The following is a 17,838-nucleotide window of genomic DNA, read 5'->3' as shown; positions in this document are numbered from 1 at the left end:
AGTGTGACATGCCCTTTCACCTTTGGCTTGCCCATCATCATCATTAGTATCATCATCATTGTCATGAGCGTCTGATAATGTGTCCTCATGATGTGCTTGTGATGGCCCCCAGTGGTCTTCATCACCGTCTGTTGTCACGTGATGACTTGAGCTGCTGCTTGTAGGCTCCGCCCATCTGTTGTCCTCACTCTCATCCTTGTTTTCATCTTCAGTCTTTATAGGAAGAACGTTCACTGGTGACTTGTTGATCTCCTCCTCCTCCTTCTCCTTTTTGATGTGAGTCAAGTCTGGCTCCTCTTTCACAGAACGGAGATCGTTTTCACTGACGTCTGCAGGACACAATAAGACAAATTTGGTTTGGTAAAGTCAAAGCTCAGGCAACGACTTTGTCTTATTTTCTACCGTGCTACCTTGACTTGTGCCTGCCGCATACGGAGCAATGTGTGGACCCCAACTTGGACTGGACCATGGGGGCATTTCACAGAATTACGTCCTACGATGTAAACCTCCCTTTCGCAGCACAACTGTGATAAACGAGTATTTAAAAAGGAAGCACCTTGCGGCTGATGCCCGATTTCATTCCTGACATAGTCACAGACGTTTCTGGAATATGAATTCAAATTCAACTAAGATACACCATAATATTTCTTTTCGAGTTCACTGAATTATTTTTTAACTGCAATGATGCTTAACAGCCATAGGGTGTCAGTAATGAGTAACAAAGTAACACAACACCTCCCATTGTTCCGTCATCATTGTCATTTGGATAAATTACCAGGAACTATGAGTTGTGGGGGAGATCCAAACCACCTGGGCCACAGGAACTTTATTACCAGGAACTAAATGTTCCTGGACTTGTAGGTAGAAAAGGGGGTTGTGAGTTTCAGCCTTTTTGAGACCATAGTAAGACAAAGATGCAGATGCATTCCTTGCAGCATGTGCTTGTTCACTGATGAGATCCGTGCAACCCTGGATGGAGGCATTCAATGTATTTTAAATGTTTGGATGGGGTGAAACTACGCACATGTGCACAAAACAGAGCAGGGCCACCGGAGGTTCATTGACTCTCACCCGACCAAGCCAGTAAAAAGTTAATAAATAAATAAGACCAATACGTACTTGATTTCTTTTTAAAAAAACACTTAATATTTTGTGTTTTATTCACTAAAATTGATCAACCGCCATTGACGTTTTCGCGGCAGTGGGCACATTTTTAGAGTCAGGCGGAATTCCTTCCGTAAGGAATTGCTTGAACAAAATATAAAAACCAGAAAATGTTATTTTGTTATTTCAAATGTAAATTTTATACTGGGAAAAACATGGAGTTCACCCCCCACTATTGGTTATTCTTTGGCATATATTTTCTGCACTGATTACATTTGACAAAAACAATTGCTCAGCAGACCTGCAAGTAAAAGGCAATATTTAAAAATAAAACGGCAATAACCTTGAACGATTTCCCCAAAGAACTTAATGTTGTGATGCATATTTTTAACGATAGAAAGTCGTTCTTTACAAAGCAAATGAGAGTAAAACGTGTACAAACCTGCTTTGTGTAGCACAACACGAGGCTGGTTGCAAACTTCGTCCAGCAGTTGATGATGTTGCACGTTCTCTTCTTTTATTCCACAAAGTTCCTCTTTTACTTGGGTGTCGTTCTTTCACACATTTTCAAATGATAATTCCAAAAAATCCGCACTTGATCTCTGCTTGGCGATGAGTCATGTGCCTCTTTTCGTTAGCGGCTAGCTAGCTAGCTAACAAGCTAAGCGAACTACGCCGAAAAGCATCAACGCGCGAAGATGAGGTTTTCGGGACACAAAGACTTAATGAATTATGTCGTAGTCCTTTAGAGTAGCACTGGACATCCTTTGAGAAAATTACAGTCAGTTCCACACTAAATCAGAAGAATTTAGCGGTGGGATTTTTTGTTCCGGTGTGGACGGCTCGGTGGATGTGGTCGAGGTCCTTCGGAAGCTGCTCGCTTGCTAATGACGTCATGCTTTAAGCACGTATTTTTCAAATATATTTCTTTGCCTCTGTGTTTGTTTTTACACCTGGCTGTTCTCTTTTAATATATATTCTATGTAATATTTTAATTCGGTTGATAAAAAAATGTAACAAAATAATTAAAATAACACCACAAAATCGAGTCAGCTCCGACGTCACTTCCTCCCTATGCCCGGAGAAGCCGCTGCTGGAACAAGCGTGGGAAGGTTACGTTTCTCCTACCGAACTTGCAACAATGCTGTGGTTCAATCGGGCTGCAAGATTGTATGAATATGTCTGCATATACTCGCAGTGCTTCTCAATTATTTCACGCCCGCCCCTACCAAGAAGAAAAAGATTCGCGCCCCCCCACCACCCATTTTTTTTCTGTCTTTGTATATTGAGATTAGATTGTCAATAAAATATCCCTTAACTAACCTACATTGATAAGAAGTATAATTTCGAGAACTATTATAGTGAGGATCTCGAAACTCAGTACTCAGTTGTGCAAATATTGATGAGAGGACAAATATTTGTCATGTTATTGTTGGAGTTGGGTCACCGTGTAAATGAGAAGTAGTTAGTAAATCAACCTTTAAAAGCCAAATTTACGCCAATGCGTGCTCGTTTTTTTAACTCAAGAAGAAAAGAGTCAAATAAAGACTCAACAACTGATTAGAGTTCCGATATTTAGTTTCTTCCATTTCTGGAGTTCAGGAAATAGTACAAAGACAGATATCTGGGCGGCTTTTTCTTAATCTCACGAGAAACTGCACTCGGGCGAGCACAGTCGAAAAATGCGCGCCATCTTTAAGCCCAGCTTCAGTTTTTATAGGAGTTTTTTATTTCAAGGGTAATGTAGGTTGAATCGGTCGTCCTCGCTCCCTCCCACGGCACGGGTCCACGTCCAAGGGAAGGTCCTCCCAGGTTAGTCATCGTCTGGATAAGTTGATTCCCGTCTGGTCTCCAAAACTGGCACGCCAAGGCTGGCCTTCTCCGGCGGGCCGTCCCTCCATTTCTCTCCGCTGGCATTCTTCTGTAATCTTGTCGGTGTGTGCGTGTCTGTACATGTGTAGGAGAGAGAGAGGATGGGCCTAGTAGTGTCAAAAAGGTATTTATGACCCCTATGATTTACGACTTCCGGGTGACGTCAGACCCCCCACCGTATCGGGTGACGTCAGACCCCCCACGGCGTGGGGTGACGTCATGTCACCCCACCCATTTCCTGGTACGTCACAACCCCTCCCATTTCCGGAATGTCACTTCCTGCACGACAGCCATCTTGGTTTGTAGTTCTCATCAGGTTTGTAGTCTTCAGAGGTCGTCATCTTGGTTTGTATAATCTTTGAACTAATAAATTAAGGGTTATTAAACAAATCATATTTGAACTAATAAATTAAGGGGTATTAAACAATTCATATTAAAATGGAAGAAAAGTAAACATACTTACCTTTGTGAAACGTGTCTATATTTGGGCATCCGGGTGGTAAAGCATCCCCTTCCTTTGCTGAAACAAGTCTAGACATGTTACCAACCACATGGCAAAGCACTCCTTTGCAGAAACAGGCCGAGCCATGTTACCAACGATACAAGTCAGGACATGTACCCCTTGGGTCTCCTATATTTGGGCAGCCGGACGACGTCATTTAACCCTCCCCCTGTCTCAAACCAGTATAAGTAAAGACCGAACCATGCTCCAGACAGACAAGCCAATTTTTCCAGTTGAAGAGCCATAATAATAATAATAATAATAATATTGCCTTTATTAGTCCCACAATGGGGAAATTCGAGATTCGAACCCAGGCCTCCTGGGGAGACTGGGTCCTGAACGCGGCGCCTTAGACCACATCGGCCATACCTACTCATGAAAATGAAGATGCTCAGAACAAGACGCCTCCTGGCCCTGAAGACCACCACCCCGAGAAGGGTGTCACCCATCAGGGCACCTGAACGGATCGAAAACAACATTGCAGAACTCTCTTCAGGTAAACGAAGCAATTATTTATGAGTTATATTTCTATAAATCTATATAATATTTAATAAAAGTATCTTTGTATTGCAGATAGTGGTAACGACGAACCCACATTCGACCGTGATCCGACTACGGTTGAAAAACTGATCGATGTAGAGACCGCTACAACTTCAGACAGGAGCCGTGCTGACACCCCTACAGATGTAGGCGAGGATCAGGTTGAGATGCCAGGTCCATCAAGCGCGAGCCAGACAATACCGACGCACTCTATATGGTTTGACATGCCGGAAAGCTTACCTACTACCTTCCCGACCTCGTACAACACCGGCGAGACGGCATATCGAGGATGGATCCGTCCTGATAGTTCGCCTTCGACCCCTCCGATGACCCCCATATCATCGGCTGAATCTTCACAAAACGATGAGGTACAACGACCCAGTTGGTCCGATCAAGAGCTATCAAACAACGAGTATGACTCCTCTAAGGCTCATACTATGACCGAACCAACCCCCAGCCCTGTATCTATTCCCGAGGTTGATGTACAACATATGTCATGGCATGATCCTCCTCGGGGTTGGGTTCAAATGGATGTCGTATTAGTAATTAAAGTGGCGATTCTTTATATTCTCAATCGCTTTTTGCTAAGGTATCAGAAAAAACAGGGTTGTTTGCATAACTATGTTCATCTTGGGGCTCATTTTTATCTAAGAGTGCATTATGAACGTATAATACCGATCCTTTGCAACAAACACTTTTTGCCTTGTATTCACTACCTGCTGGAATTGTGTTCTGTAAATGTGGATAAAGAAACAGTCAAACGCGTTGCAGAGATCTTACTGGTGGAGCTGTCGCTCGTACAGAACTTACCGGCCCGACTTGTAGAAGATGAGAACTTCATCCTTATGATAAACCGTGATCAGCGTGAGAGTTTTGAAGAATATGTTAGCCAGAATATTAACTTTGACTAAAAATGGGTAATGTGTTGAGAAAGTTAACGTTTTTCGGCTACAGAAGCCATGGATGGGCAGATATAATAAATAGAACAATTACATATAATCCTGATGTTGATGGTAAAGACCCTGTCACTGAAAATTTTTTATTGTTTATGCAAAAAGTACGTGGCATGTCTTTGACGCTTTTTCAAACACCTTGGGAATCTTTTGTGCAACACGTCATATCTGTGAGTCGGTCCGGTTTTGCCGGGACGTTTCAAAATGTTTTGGAAAATTGGGAAAATGAGATAAATGTAGGTCATGTACTCACCATACTTACGCTGTTTAACGACGTGATAAGATATCGTCTCCGTCATTAACAACCTGTGGAGGTCGCGCATGAACTGAAGATGTTTGAAGATATGTTGGAAGCAAAAGTTAATCCTTCTGTTTTAACCATGACTTATAAACTTTTTACGACTTAGAGAATCCTTAACATGTGTAACCATATCTAACCTTGTCATATGTTTTTTCTTTTTATGTCACCAGCATGTTTCATCTTATTAGCACGACACACAAAGTTATTACCTTGCTGTGAACCAATAAAAATAGATGTTTGTAAAAAAAGTAGTGTTTGTGTCTGTGTGTTTAGATAAATGTTGGTGTGATGATTGAAACTAAATCATAAGCCATCATGAGCTTGAAGAGGTGGTTGAAAAAAACTTTACTACGATCCCACTCATCCCGCCAGCTTTGGAGGCGTAGATCGCCTTCATTTAGCTGCGCGGAAGAAATTGGGTGAAAAAGTGACGCGTCATAAAGTCAAGGACTTTTTATCATCGCAAGATGCATACACCTTGCACAAACCGGCTCGAATTAATTTCCCTAGGAACAGAGTGTTTGTTTCAAAACTTATGAATCAATTTCAGGCTGATCTATGTGACATGCAGGCTCTGGTCGAGTACAACGACGGTTTTAAATATTTACTCACGGTCATCGATGTGTTTTCAAAGCGTGCATACGCGTTGTTGGAATTTATCTTTATATCAATGTTAGAATTTAACTTTAACCCAATGTAAACTCAAATAAGTAATCTGACTCCAATTTGCGACCTTACCCAACTCTCACTCATCCAACAATATGCGCGCTCGTTCTGCAATAGAAAGGTATCAGGAAGCCGGCATTTTCACGCACGAATGGATTTATTCCCAATACACAGATTTCTACATGGCACCTGGATCTCGAGTCCCTCTCAATACAACTCTACACCTCTCATACCACCAGCGAATGTGTTCTACCTCCGAGTTGCCCAGTACTGATTCATACTATACAACATGCAAATGGCACAGACAAAGGTATCCTGGCATGATTCTATTGGCTATGTGTATTGCAGTTAACTTTAGCTCGCTCTCATTGGTCTTTCTCCTCCCGCCGAATCCCGTGGCGACTCCTCCTGCTTGTGCTATCCCCCGATGGCCTCTCCTTCGTCCACTGGTCCCGGAGTCATCTCGTCTCGCTCAGCACCATCTGCTTCTAAAACATTCCATTCATGCACAACCCCCGCAACCAGTTTCGCGCCACCAGTCACACTCTCAGCATTTTACAATATCACATTTTCATACATTGGATGCACCAACATCTAATGAACTATGTTAAGCTCAAACTCTTATATTCCTTTAATAGTCAAAAGTATGAAATCCTTTAAGTGTAACTGAAGTTTAGACCATGCTAATGACCAGACACTCAGGAGAGGAATGCAGGAAGATTAGATCACAGCTGCACCACAGGAGGTGTGAACGAGACCCCTCTGAAACAATGGACTTCCATGCCAGGATCACAAAAGTGGCTCCGAGCAGTCTAACCTTTGTTCAGTTTTAAATTGACTGCCATTTACATTATCCTTTAATGCATAAAAGGGAAGTTCACCCAAACGAGAAACCGAAATCCAACTGACAAGGTAAAGACATTGCTAAAACTGGTGAACACAGATTTAGCTGGTCCGATAAGCAACGAATCCATTGATGGTTTTAAGTATGTGCAATCTTTTACAGATGTGTATACAGGTGCGGTGTTTGTTTATTTTTTGAAAGCAAGGATGATGGCGATGCTCTTCAAGCTACCAAGAAGTTAAGATTCCCTTTATTAGTCCCACAATGGGGAAATTCGAGGTTCGAACCCAGGCCTCCTGGGGAGACTGGGACCAGAACGCGGCGCCTTAGACCACTCGGCCATCCAGTTCTTATCTGATGTAGCACCATATGGCACTGCGAAATACATACGGTCAGACAATAGAACCGAGTTCACAAACAGAGACTTTAAGACACTGCTACGAAAGAACAATATGAGACATGAAACCTCCTGTCCTTATTCCCCACACCAGAATGGGGTAGCTGAGAGGGAATGGCCGACTCTTTTTGATATGGCCAGGTGTAAGCTTATTGACTGCAACTTACCAAAGAGCCTCTGGCACTATGCTGTTCAGGAGGCGGCATATACAAGGAATCTGTGTTTTAATAAGCATACAGGCACCACTGACAGGAAAAATGTGTCATTTATCAAGGATGCACAAGTTCGGGTCAATATGCTCTGCCTATCAACAAGACAGGATTAAACTAGACTTTAAGTGCGAAAAAGGACACTTTGTAGGGCATGACAAAGGCAGTCCAGCCTTTCTAGTTTATTATCCAGTGAGGGAAAGGTCTTCCCACAGACTGGTAAAGTTTGTCACCAGGACATGTGAAAATGAAACGCTGACTTATGAGTTAGATCTGCAACCTAGAGTGAGTTGTAAAGTCAAAGACACCCCACAACCTAGTGCGAGCACAGACATACAAATTGGTGGTTCAAAACAACCAAAAGATGATGATGACAAGCACCTAAAGGAACACCACAGGTCCCAAGTAGTGGGAGATATCCTACCCAAGAACGAAGACCACCGGGTTATCTAAAAGATTATACTCAAGACAGCAGTGAGGAGGATGACAGTACACTCGTTAGCATAGACCACCGCAACAGAGTAATGTGCAATATTCCCCAAATTTTTAAAGAGGCCTTAACATCAACTGAGTCAAAAAAATGAAAGAAAGCAATGGACGAGATGAAGTCCTTAGAGGACATCCAGACTTTTACTTTGACTAAATTGCCAGATGGCAGAGAGACAGTGGGAGGAAAGTGGGTCTATTCAATCAAGGAAGGCAGTGATGGACGTGAGATGTACAAGGCCAGGTTTGTAGTGAAAGGTTATAGCTAGAGAGCAGGAATAGACTATGGTGAAACATTCTCACCAACAGCAAATCTGACTCGTGTACGGGTGGCGATGCAAAAGGCTGACGTAAAAACAGCTTATTTGCACGCACCCATTGATAGAGAAATATACATGGAACAACCTGAGGGTTATGAGAAAGGAAGAGATGGGCTAGTGAATAAGCTGGAGAAGTCCATTTACGGCCGAAAACAATTTGGACGCAATTGGAATTTATGACTTCACAAGTACCTAATCGGGAACAAATTTATCCAGAACCCAGCAGACCACTGTGTATACACGAAAGAGTCTAAAGTAGAAGGGAAAGTGATCATTGTTACCTGGGCTGATGACCTCATCATTGCCGCCAATAACACAAAAGTGGCTTCGAGCAAGTGAAGAGCATGCGATCCATCAAGTTTAAAATGAAGGACCTAGGCAGGTTAAAACATTTCCTTGGCATGGTCTTCAGCCACTTGGAAGGCTGTGTAAATGTGACACAAAACAAGTACCGATTTTTTACGCAACACCAGTTGAGGGTGCTATTTCTGTCTTTAACGCATATGCTAGGCGCGCCGCATTACAAGGCGCTAGCTCAGCTGGGTTTGCGCTAACTCGTTCGAGCAATCTCAGCTGATGTCAGCTCACCAGGACTCAATCCCATTAGGAATTGCTGTCAGAGATATCACCCCATTTTAATGACAGATCTCATGAATCTATTAGGAGTCACTAGTGATGGGTAGATGAGGCATCCTGTATCGTTTCGACACAGTGACACAATGTATTGACACTGTGTTGACACTGTGTTGCTGAATACTGACACCTGGTGGACTTGCAGGAAAAATTTGACAGGGTCATCAGACTCTGATCTGTCAAACTAATTTTATCCAATTCCATTGATTAGCGACGTGATGTGTTTTTATATATCCTATTTCGTATTACTTTCCATCACACTAATTATTCTCTCATTTATCTAATTTATATATTTAACTGAATTATTGTTGTATTGCACTGGAGAGGGGAGCTCTCTAATCTCGTTGCACACTTGAGTACAATGACAAAGGGATTTCTGATTCTGATTAGGCATTTCCTTTCACATTATTTTTACATACATGCAATTTCATAAAAAAAATCTTTGATATTTGAGACGCAGTTGATAAATTAAGTGAACATCTGTCTGAATGCCCAAGTAAAAGTGTTGTGAATGACAATGGACTCATTGTAATTAAAGATTTTTATTCAAAAGAAATTAGTTTCTCCCGCGTTTTGTTATTCAGTCTATTTCTTTTTTTGAGGCAATTTCCCCCGCCTTTGAGAAAATCCTCTCACAAGGCACTGAAGAGGCCGGTGTGCACAACGCCTGTGTGGCTAATATAAATAGGTGAGGGAACGTTGCCTCCATGGACTTCCAGTATAAGAGCGAGTCTTCCGTACGTGCAACGTGTCCTGCTGACGTATCGCGCTGCACCTCTGAGTGCGCATCAACAGTGACGTCTTCCATCTTGTGGATATTTAATGCAAAGTAATGCGCCAATAACTCGATGCTTGTTTTGAGCGTCCATCCTGTTGACAGATGCGCGTCCCTATGAACACGGTTTGGCGCGCGACCGCCGTGTCGACACGATTCCTGTAGTGGTCACGTGACTTTCTTAAAGCGGTACGCGCACCGACACGGGGTTTGCCCTGGAAGCTCGGCATACAAGCAAACAATGAAATAAAGAAATAAGATTAACACAAAACTTGTATCTATCATGCCATCAATATACCCAAAAGAAATAAAAATAACACAAAAAGATTACAGCAATGGCTTCTGGGAGCCACTCAGACTCAGCCAATCACATGGCTGTTTAGAGAGATGTGCTGTTGTGCTTTGGGCTTTTTGTCTGTCGTCTAAACCTGGGACGTTTCTTGCTTGCAATAACATAAATGATAAGACAGACTACAACATTGTGGACAGCTGCCCTTTTGTCCAGCTTTTTCCAACACCATCACCCAAACACCATAGTCACATAATGTATAGTCACGGTCAATTAGAAGCATAGATAACTCACACTTTGTTCAGCAGGGTGTGCTAACATGCACTCTGAACAGCCCATTGAGTAAAAGGGTTGATGGTCGCGAGTGATACTTAGTCCATATAATGGGCGCGTTGCTTTACAAGGCGCTTTGTTTGATTTGCGGAAGATTCAGGACTTTAAAGAGCGCCCTATGGGCCGGAAAATACGGTATGTGGAAAAGATCCTAAACCATTTTGACATGCAAATGTGTAGAACAAGGGAAACACCCTGCAAACAAAAACTAGACTACACTGAAGATGCGCCGAGAATGACTGATGTAAAAATGTACAGAGAAGCGGTTGGCAGTCTCATATATTTGGTCACCGGCACACGCCCTGATCTATGTTTTTTGGTGAGCCGACTATCGCAACATTTTTTCTGAACCCACAGATGAGCACTGGATCACGGTCAAACATGTCTTGCGTTATCTCAGAGGTACAACCGACGGACAGCTCTGTTTCAGAAAGAGCAGTGAGGGTCTAGGCCTTCGAGCTTACAGTGATGCAGATTGGGCATCAGACGCCACTGACAAATGCAGTACCACGGGGTATTGTGTGAGTATGTGTGATGACAGTGCACTGGTCTCATGAAGGACCAAGAAACAACAAACAGTAGCACAATCTTAGTGTGAGGCAGAATACATGGCTTTAGCCTTAACAGTACAGCAGTGCATACATTTGGAACAACTATTGAAAGGTATTGAGGACTATGTGTACACGAAAACTGTATCATTTCATTAGATCCATCCTAAAAGATGAGAAGATGATACTTGTTTCCTGTTCCACAAATGACATGGCAGCAGATGTTATGACCAAGCCTGTTACCAAATCTAAATTGAAGAAATTTACAGGGGTCATATTTGGCATAGAAATATTCAACAATCAAATGTCATGTTATTTGTTTTTCTTTATGTCTTTGTGAAAGTTGTACAGTTTACAAGTAGTTCATAAGTGGGAATGTTGAGTGTTATTGTATGACTGCTTGTTTCTGTAATGTGCTTATTTGCCACAAGGGGTGCTGTCGCTGACAGATGATGTTAACATGCGATGTTCGGCAGGTGTTCACGCCTTATTTCTCTCTCTCTGCTTTTGGCTCTTGTGAGGAGCAGTTCGTGGGCGTTGCTGGAATAAACTACGCCACTTGGCAAAAGAGAGAAGTTGTCTGAATATCAGAATTATTCGTCTGCTGCGACTTGGCATTAAGGTATAATTCTAGGATGCGACATAACCGTGGATTTTATCAATGGCAAAATGGTTCATTCGTGCAGATTTATTAAGAGTCGCCCTTTGTTTTTCATTCATACAGAAGAAACGGACAATTTTAAAAAGATATTGTAGAAATGAGAAACAAAATGTGCTGTTCTAAAATATGATAATATGTTGGGTTTGTTTCTCTGAATATACTTTTTTTTTGTTTATTATTTTGTGTGTTGTTTCCAGCAGCCAATCACATCACAGCGAGGAATGTCCTGACTGACTTCCGGTTTTCACTCCGGTGTCGGTACCAGATGGGAACGGGTTGCTCGATGTGTTCGGGTTGTGGACGGGGTCTTTCGGAAGCCTGTTGATGACGTCAGGCGTTATAATATATTGATGGATTATATTTCTTTGACTGCATGTTTGTCACCCCTGTGTGTTACATTTGTGTGTTCTGAGTTACTAAATAAAAACAATTACAAAATAATAAAGTATATTTACATCATACTCTGTGTGCCTGTCGAAGAAGTCACGTCAATTGTCGGAGGGAAAACTTGGAAATACTAGATTGAGAAATATTTCACACTATATGCAGACATTATATTCATACAATCTTGCAGCCCGAGTGAACCACAGCATTGTTGTAAGTTCGGTCGGAGAAACGTAAACGTCCCACTGCTGGAGCAGCAGCGGCTTTTCGGGAAATAGGCGGAAGTGACGTCGGAGCTGACTCGCCAATGCGGCGTTAATTTAGTTATTTTGTAAAAACAAAAATATCAACCGAATTAAAATATTATATAAAATATATATTAAAATAGAACGGCCAGGGGTAAAAACAAACACAGAGGCAAAGAAATATATTAGGAAAATACGCGCTTAAAGCATGACGTCATAAGCAAGCGCGCAGCTTCCGAAGGTCTTCGACCACATCCACCGACCCGTCCACACCGGAACAAAAACACCCACCGCTAAATTCTTCTGATTTAGTGTGGAACTGACTGTAATTTTCACACAGGATGTCCAGTGCTACTCTAAAGGACTTCGACATAATTCATTAAGTCTTTGTGTCCCGATAACCTCATCTTCGCGCGTTGATGCTTTTCGGCGTAGTTAGCTTAGCTTATTAGCTAGCTAGCCGCTAACGAAAAGAGGCACATGACTCATCGCCGAGCAGAGATCAGAATTATTGGAATTATCATTTGAAAATGTGTGCGAGAACGACACCCAAGTGCAAAGAGGACCTTTGTGCAATAAAAGAAGAGAACGAGCAACATCTTCAACTGCTGGACGAAGTTTGCAAGCAGCCTCGTGTTGTGCCACTCAAAGCAGGTTTGTACACGAGTGGGTTGATCTGAATCAGAATGAATTGACCAAACCAAATCTGTGTTCATCTTTTTGTGTCCTGCAGACGTTAGTGAAAAATATTTCTGTTCTGTGAAAGAGGAGCCAGACTTGACTCACATCAAAAAGGAGGAGGAGGAGGAGGAGGAGATTAACCAGTCATCAGTGAACTTTGACCCGATAAAGACTGAAGATGAAAAAAAGGATGAGAATGAGGACAAAAGAGGGGCGGGGCCTCCAAGCAGCAGCTCAAGTCATCACGTGACAACAGAAGGTGATGAAGACCACTGGGGACCATCACAAGTACATAATGAGGACACATTATCAGACGACGATGATGATGATGATGGGCAAGCCAAAACTGAAAGGGCATGTCACACTGACTCATTAACCTCAAAGTTGTCTTTAAAACGGCACACAAGAAACCACGGTAAAGAAAAACCTCGATTTTGCTCAATTTGTGGCAAAATTTTCTCTCGAAAGTTTCATTTGACAATTCACACAAGAACACACAGTGGAGAAGCATCTTTTCGCTGCTCAGTTTGTAGCAAAAGCTTTTCTTTAAAGTCAAATTTAAAAACACATACACGATTACACACTGGAGAAAAACCTTTTTCCTGCTCAGTTTGTGGTAAAAGCTTCTCTCAAAATTCAAGTTTAACAATCCACACAAGAACGCACAGTGGAGAAAAACCTTTTTACTGCTCAGTTTGTGGAAAATGCTTCTCTGTAAAGTCAACGTTAACAAGCCACACAAGAACTCACAGTGGAGAAAAACCTTTTTCCTGCTCAGTTTGTGGCAAAAGCTTTTCTGGAAAGTCAAATTTAACAAGTCACATAAAAACACACACTGGAGAAAAAAACTTTTCCTGCTCAGTTTGTGGCAAAAGCTTTTCTGTAAAGTCAAATTTAACAAGTCACATAAAAATACACACTGGAGAAAAACATTTTTCCTGCTCAGTTTGTGGAAAATGCTTCTCTCAAAAGTCAAGTTTAACAGAACATATAAGAACGCACTGTGGAGAAAAAACCTTCGCCTGCTCAGTTTGTGGCGAAGGATTCTCTCTAAAATCAACTTTAACAAAACATAGAAGAATACACAGTGGAGAAAATCCTTTTTCCTGCTCAGTTTGCGGAAAAAGTTTCTCTCAAAAGTTAAGTTTAACATATCACACAAGAACACACAACGGAGAAAAACCTTTTTCCTGCTTAGTTTGTGGCAAAAGTTTCTCTGATAAGTCAAATTTAACAAAACACACAAGGACACATAGTGGAGAAAAACCTTTTTCATGCTCAGTTTGTGGCAAGAGTTTCTCTCAAAAGTCGCATTTAACGAGCCATACAAGAACACACAGTCGAGACAAGCCATTCAGTTGCAGCGTTTGTGCTAAAAAATTATCCACTAAACATAGTACTGAGAGACACAATTGTGTTGGTGAAAAAAGCAGCGATGCTTGAAGCTTAAAAAATGACAAAAAAAACTGAAGGAACCGACTCTTTGTGGTAAGACGTGAATGTGATTTTCAATAAAATATGATGAAATTGAATTTTGCAAAGATCTTTTATTGACACAAAGCCAATGTGATCAGTGCCAGAATAACCATTGTCTCTGAGTGATGATGAGTTTTTTTGTGTGTTAACATCAATCATTATAAATTAAATTAATTGCCTTTGCCTAGAACAACATTTGTTAACGTTATGCTTTTCAGTTGTCTTTTTAATCGTACCTAATGGAAAATGTGTGAGAAGAAACTGTGCTTATGAAATCGGTGCCTTCCACAATCATCAATAAAATCACTTGTTCCACTTGCTCAACTGGCCTTCATTACGCTGTGTGAAAAGGTGAAAAACAGAACTAGAAGTTGAACTATAAAAAGAACAAGAAAGAGAAACGCAAGTAGTCTCAGTTTCTCTCAAAGTTTTTGGAATGGCAGGAGTGTAGTCCAGCAAAAAGGCCACGATTCAGACTGATATCCAGATTTTCCTTTTTTATTTCTCCTTTTCCTCTGACGGCGTTCGGAAATTCCGGAGCCCCTTAGGGGACATGGAAGAAAAAACAACAACAACAAATCTTTGCGTTCCCTCGCAAACGCAAAGTTTTTTTTTTTGAGTGAATGTTCGTTTATTTATTTTTTCAATACGTGTTTATGTACTTCCGAGTCAGTTTGGCTCGCCTAGCCTCTGTTGCGCGGCTGTTTGAGAGACGACAGTACGTCAGATGCGGCAATAATCTTAGAGGGTGACTTGGAACGTTTCTTGCGGTCAAGAGATGTCCCTCACGGTGACATTCTGCACATGAAAAGCAACAAGGTACATACAATTCACTCTAACGCACATGTCAAATTCAAGGCCCGGGGGGCCAGATCTGGCCCGCAACCTCATTTTATGTGGCCCGCAAAGGGCAAATCATCTGCATCAACTTAATAATAATAATGCCTTTATTAGTCCCACAATGGGGAAATTCGAGATTCGAACCCAGGCCTCCTGGGGAGACTGGGTCCTGAACGCGGCGCCTTAGACCACTCGGCCATCCTGGCAGCCACGAGATTCGAACCCAGGCCTCCTGGGGAGACTGGGTCCGGAACGCGGCGCCTTAGACCACTCGGCCATCCACTTCCTGTTTCTACCATATTTTCTTCACTTTTAACAACACTGAGATATGAGATATTGCCATTTATTTGTTAGCAGTCCTCCCCTTTTAAAACAAATGGAAAAATTGTTGAACAATTACTTAGGAGCTTCTGATTTCAAAACTGGCTTTCCATTCAATTTATATGGGTTCACAGTCATACCGGCCCTCTGAGGGAAACCACAACTACGATGTGGCCCGTCCACAAAAATGAGTTTGACACCCCTGCTCTAACGAAATAACCTTAATAATAGCAATATGGGTCTCTACTGTTAATGTTTTTGCATAATACTAGTGTGCAAACTGTTTACCTTTTGAGTGGCAAGAAAAGTATTGCTGTTCTATTTTCAATTTGTAGTTCATTTAAATCCTGTTATTGCATTCAAATTACTGTTAAGTGTAACGTTAAATATTTTTCTAAATGTTTTTTGTACAACGCAACTTTAGTTTCGTTATGAAGCAGCGTAGTTCGTACCCGGAAATGACGTCATCAAATCGGAAGTCGCGGAAGCAGGAAGTATAATCATAGATCACCAATAAGAGAGAAATGTGATGATAATGAAGTCCAATCGAGCACAATCTGCATACATCTTTTGCCTTATCGAAGCCGGACCGAGATCTTACATTGTGGAAACAAAGCATGGACAAAGAGTGAGGAGGAACAGGAGGAGTCTTCTGAAGGTTCCCGAGGACTGGAAGAAATCTTCTGATGCGGCTGAGGCTGCAAAGCAGGTGGATACATCGAAGGAGCACAGACCTCAACCACCAGCAATTTCTGGGATTACTGAACCTCTTCGAAGATCAACAAGAGCTCGACGACAACCAGACAGGCTGATTGAAAATGTTTAATGTTGTGTGATTGTTGCTAAAATTGTTGTAGAGCTGCTTGTTGTCATAAAAATGTGTGGATATTGATAAGAAGTGAAAATAATTTATAACAAAACAAAATAATAATAATAAACAATAATAATAATTAAAAAAAAGGCATAGGCATTGTTTAACGTTTGAAAGGGAGATGTAATGATAGCAGTTATATCATTGGCCACTAGTTGTCAGTATTGCCTGACGTGTGTTTTGGTTACCAGACGAACAAGTGTGTACGCACATAGACGAGAATGCAAGTCAATAAATAGACACAAGCTTGCAGCGTCACGTTGCCTGCATGACTTCTTAAGATAGAAGACGGAACATTACAGTAACCATTAAAAAAACGTAAAGTAACCATAAAATTATATAAAAAAAACGTATCGTCAACATACTAAAGCTGTTGCTTTATGGTATTTACAAAGAATTTTTGTTTAAAATCCCCCTCGCTCTTCTTTTTGTCATTTCTATATTATGTACGTATTAATAACTGTGTTTGGTTTGCTAATGTGAATAATGTTTTTTTTTGACAAAAAAACGTATGAGTAAATATTTATCATCTCATCAATATTTGCACAACAGTGTACTGAGTTTCGAGATCCTCACAATAGTAGTTCTCAAAATCATATTATTTCTTATGAATTTAGCTTAGTTAAGGGATATTTTATTGACAATCTAACATCAATATACAAATATATATATATGTATAGCGTTTTTGACCGAAAGTTGTTGCTATTGTACCTTATGACGCGCCGCTTTCGTTTCCTTCTTGAAGGATGCCGTTTCAAGGCTTATGTGGCTCATAAGCGACTTACATTGGCAATGTCGAAGGTTACTGAACTATGGTCGGCCCGCCAGCAACAGCACTTAGCGGCCATTTCTGAGTTTACGACAGACATTGGGCACGTGGCTGGTAAATGTAAGCCTGTAGCTGAGTGATTATCGCGCGCCATCATATGTCCAGTCCAGCTCGGGGTTGATTTTTCAGAAATGGCTGCCGACCAGTCCGATGATCATGACACCCGCAACCTCAAGACGGTGAGTATGGCTCTTAAACTTGAAGTAGTGATGCGTGGCGGCGGCCCTGCTGTCCTCTGTGTGGCAGACATTAGGACTATGCCTCTCACCCAGCAGGCATAGTTCTTGGGGGCGTGTTCATGAAAATGTTTTTTGGTGCAAATTTATGATTGTGCATTATTCTCTTGTTGCTAGTCTTCAAATAAATGCCAGTTTCCAGTCAGACGTGTGTGTTCATTCCGACTGCCACATAGTAACCATAAATTTAAAAAAAAATGTCGTGTATACATACTAAAGCTTTTGCTTTGTAATTTATGTAGAATTTTTGTTTAAAATCGCCCTGGCTCTTCTTTTTGTCTTTTCTATATTTTGTACGTATTAATAACTGTGTTTGGTTTGTTAATGTTCATAAAGTTTTTTCCTTTAAACAAATATTAGTAAATATTTATCATCTCATCAATATTTGGACAACAGAGTACTGAGTTTCGAGATGCTTACGATATTCGTTCTCAAAATTATATTTCTTATCAATTTAGCTTAGTGAAGGGATATTTTATTGACAATCTAACATCAATATACAAAGACAGAAAAAAATGGTGG

General features: G+C 41.3%; 2 protein-coding genes across 2 annotated transcripts in view; one reads left to right on the top strand and one right to left on the bottom strand.

Annotated features, from left to right (window-relative positions):
- The window catches only part of LOC148341766 (uncharacterized), a 121,852-nt gene that overhangs the window by 71,445 nt on the left and 32,569 nt on the right, over nt 1-17,838 (bottom strand). The gene's annotated exons all lie outside the window — the stretch shown is intronic.
- Nucleotides 4,243-17,361, top strand: LOC148341769 (uncharacterized). The gene is made up of 5 exons (XM_088283732.1): nt 4,243-4,430; nt 10,625-10,749; nt 12,796-14,108; nt 17,053-17,134; nt 17,210-17,361. Exons 1-5 carry the CDS (start codon nt 4,243-4,245, stop codon nt 17,359-17,361), a joined length of 1,860 nt encoding a protein of 619 aa, XP_088139858.1.

This window comes from Idiotropiscis lumnitzeri, chromosome 2 (genome assembly GCF_059441095.1).
Source record: "Idiotropiscis lumnitzeri isolate Australia: NSW breed Sydney's pygmy pipehorse chromosome 2, RoL_Ilum_1.0, whole genome shotgun sequence".
NCBI lineage: Eukaryota > Metazoa > Chordata > Actinopteri > Syngnathiformes > Syngnathidae > Idiotropiscis > Idiotropiscis lumnitzeri.
The sequence above is the reverse complement of the archived record's forward strand: the minus strand, read 5'-3'. Positions and strand labels throughout refer to the sequence as shown.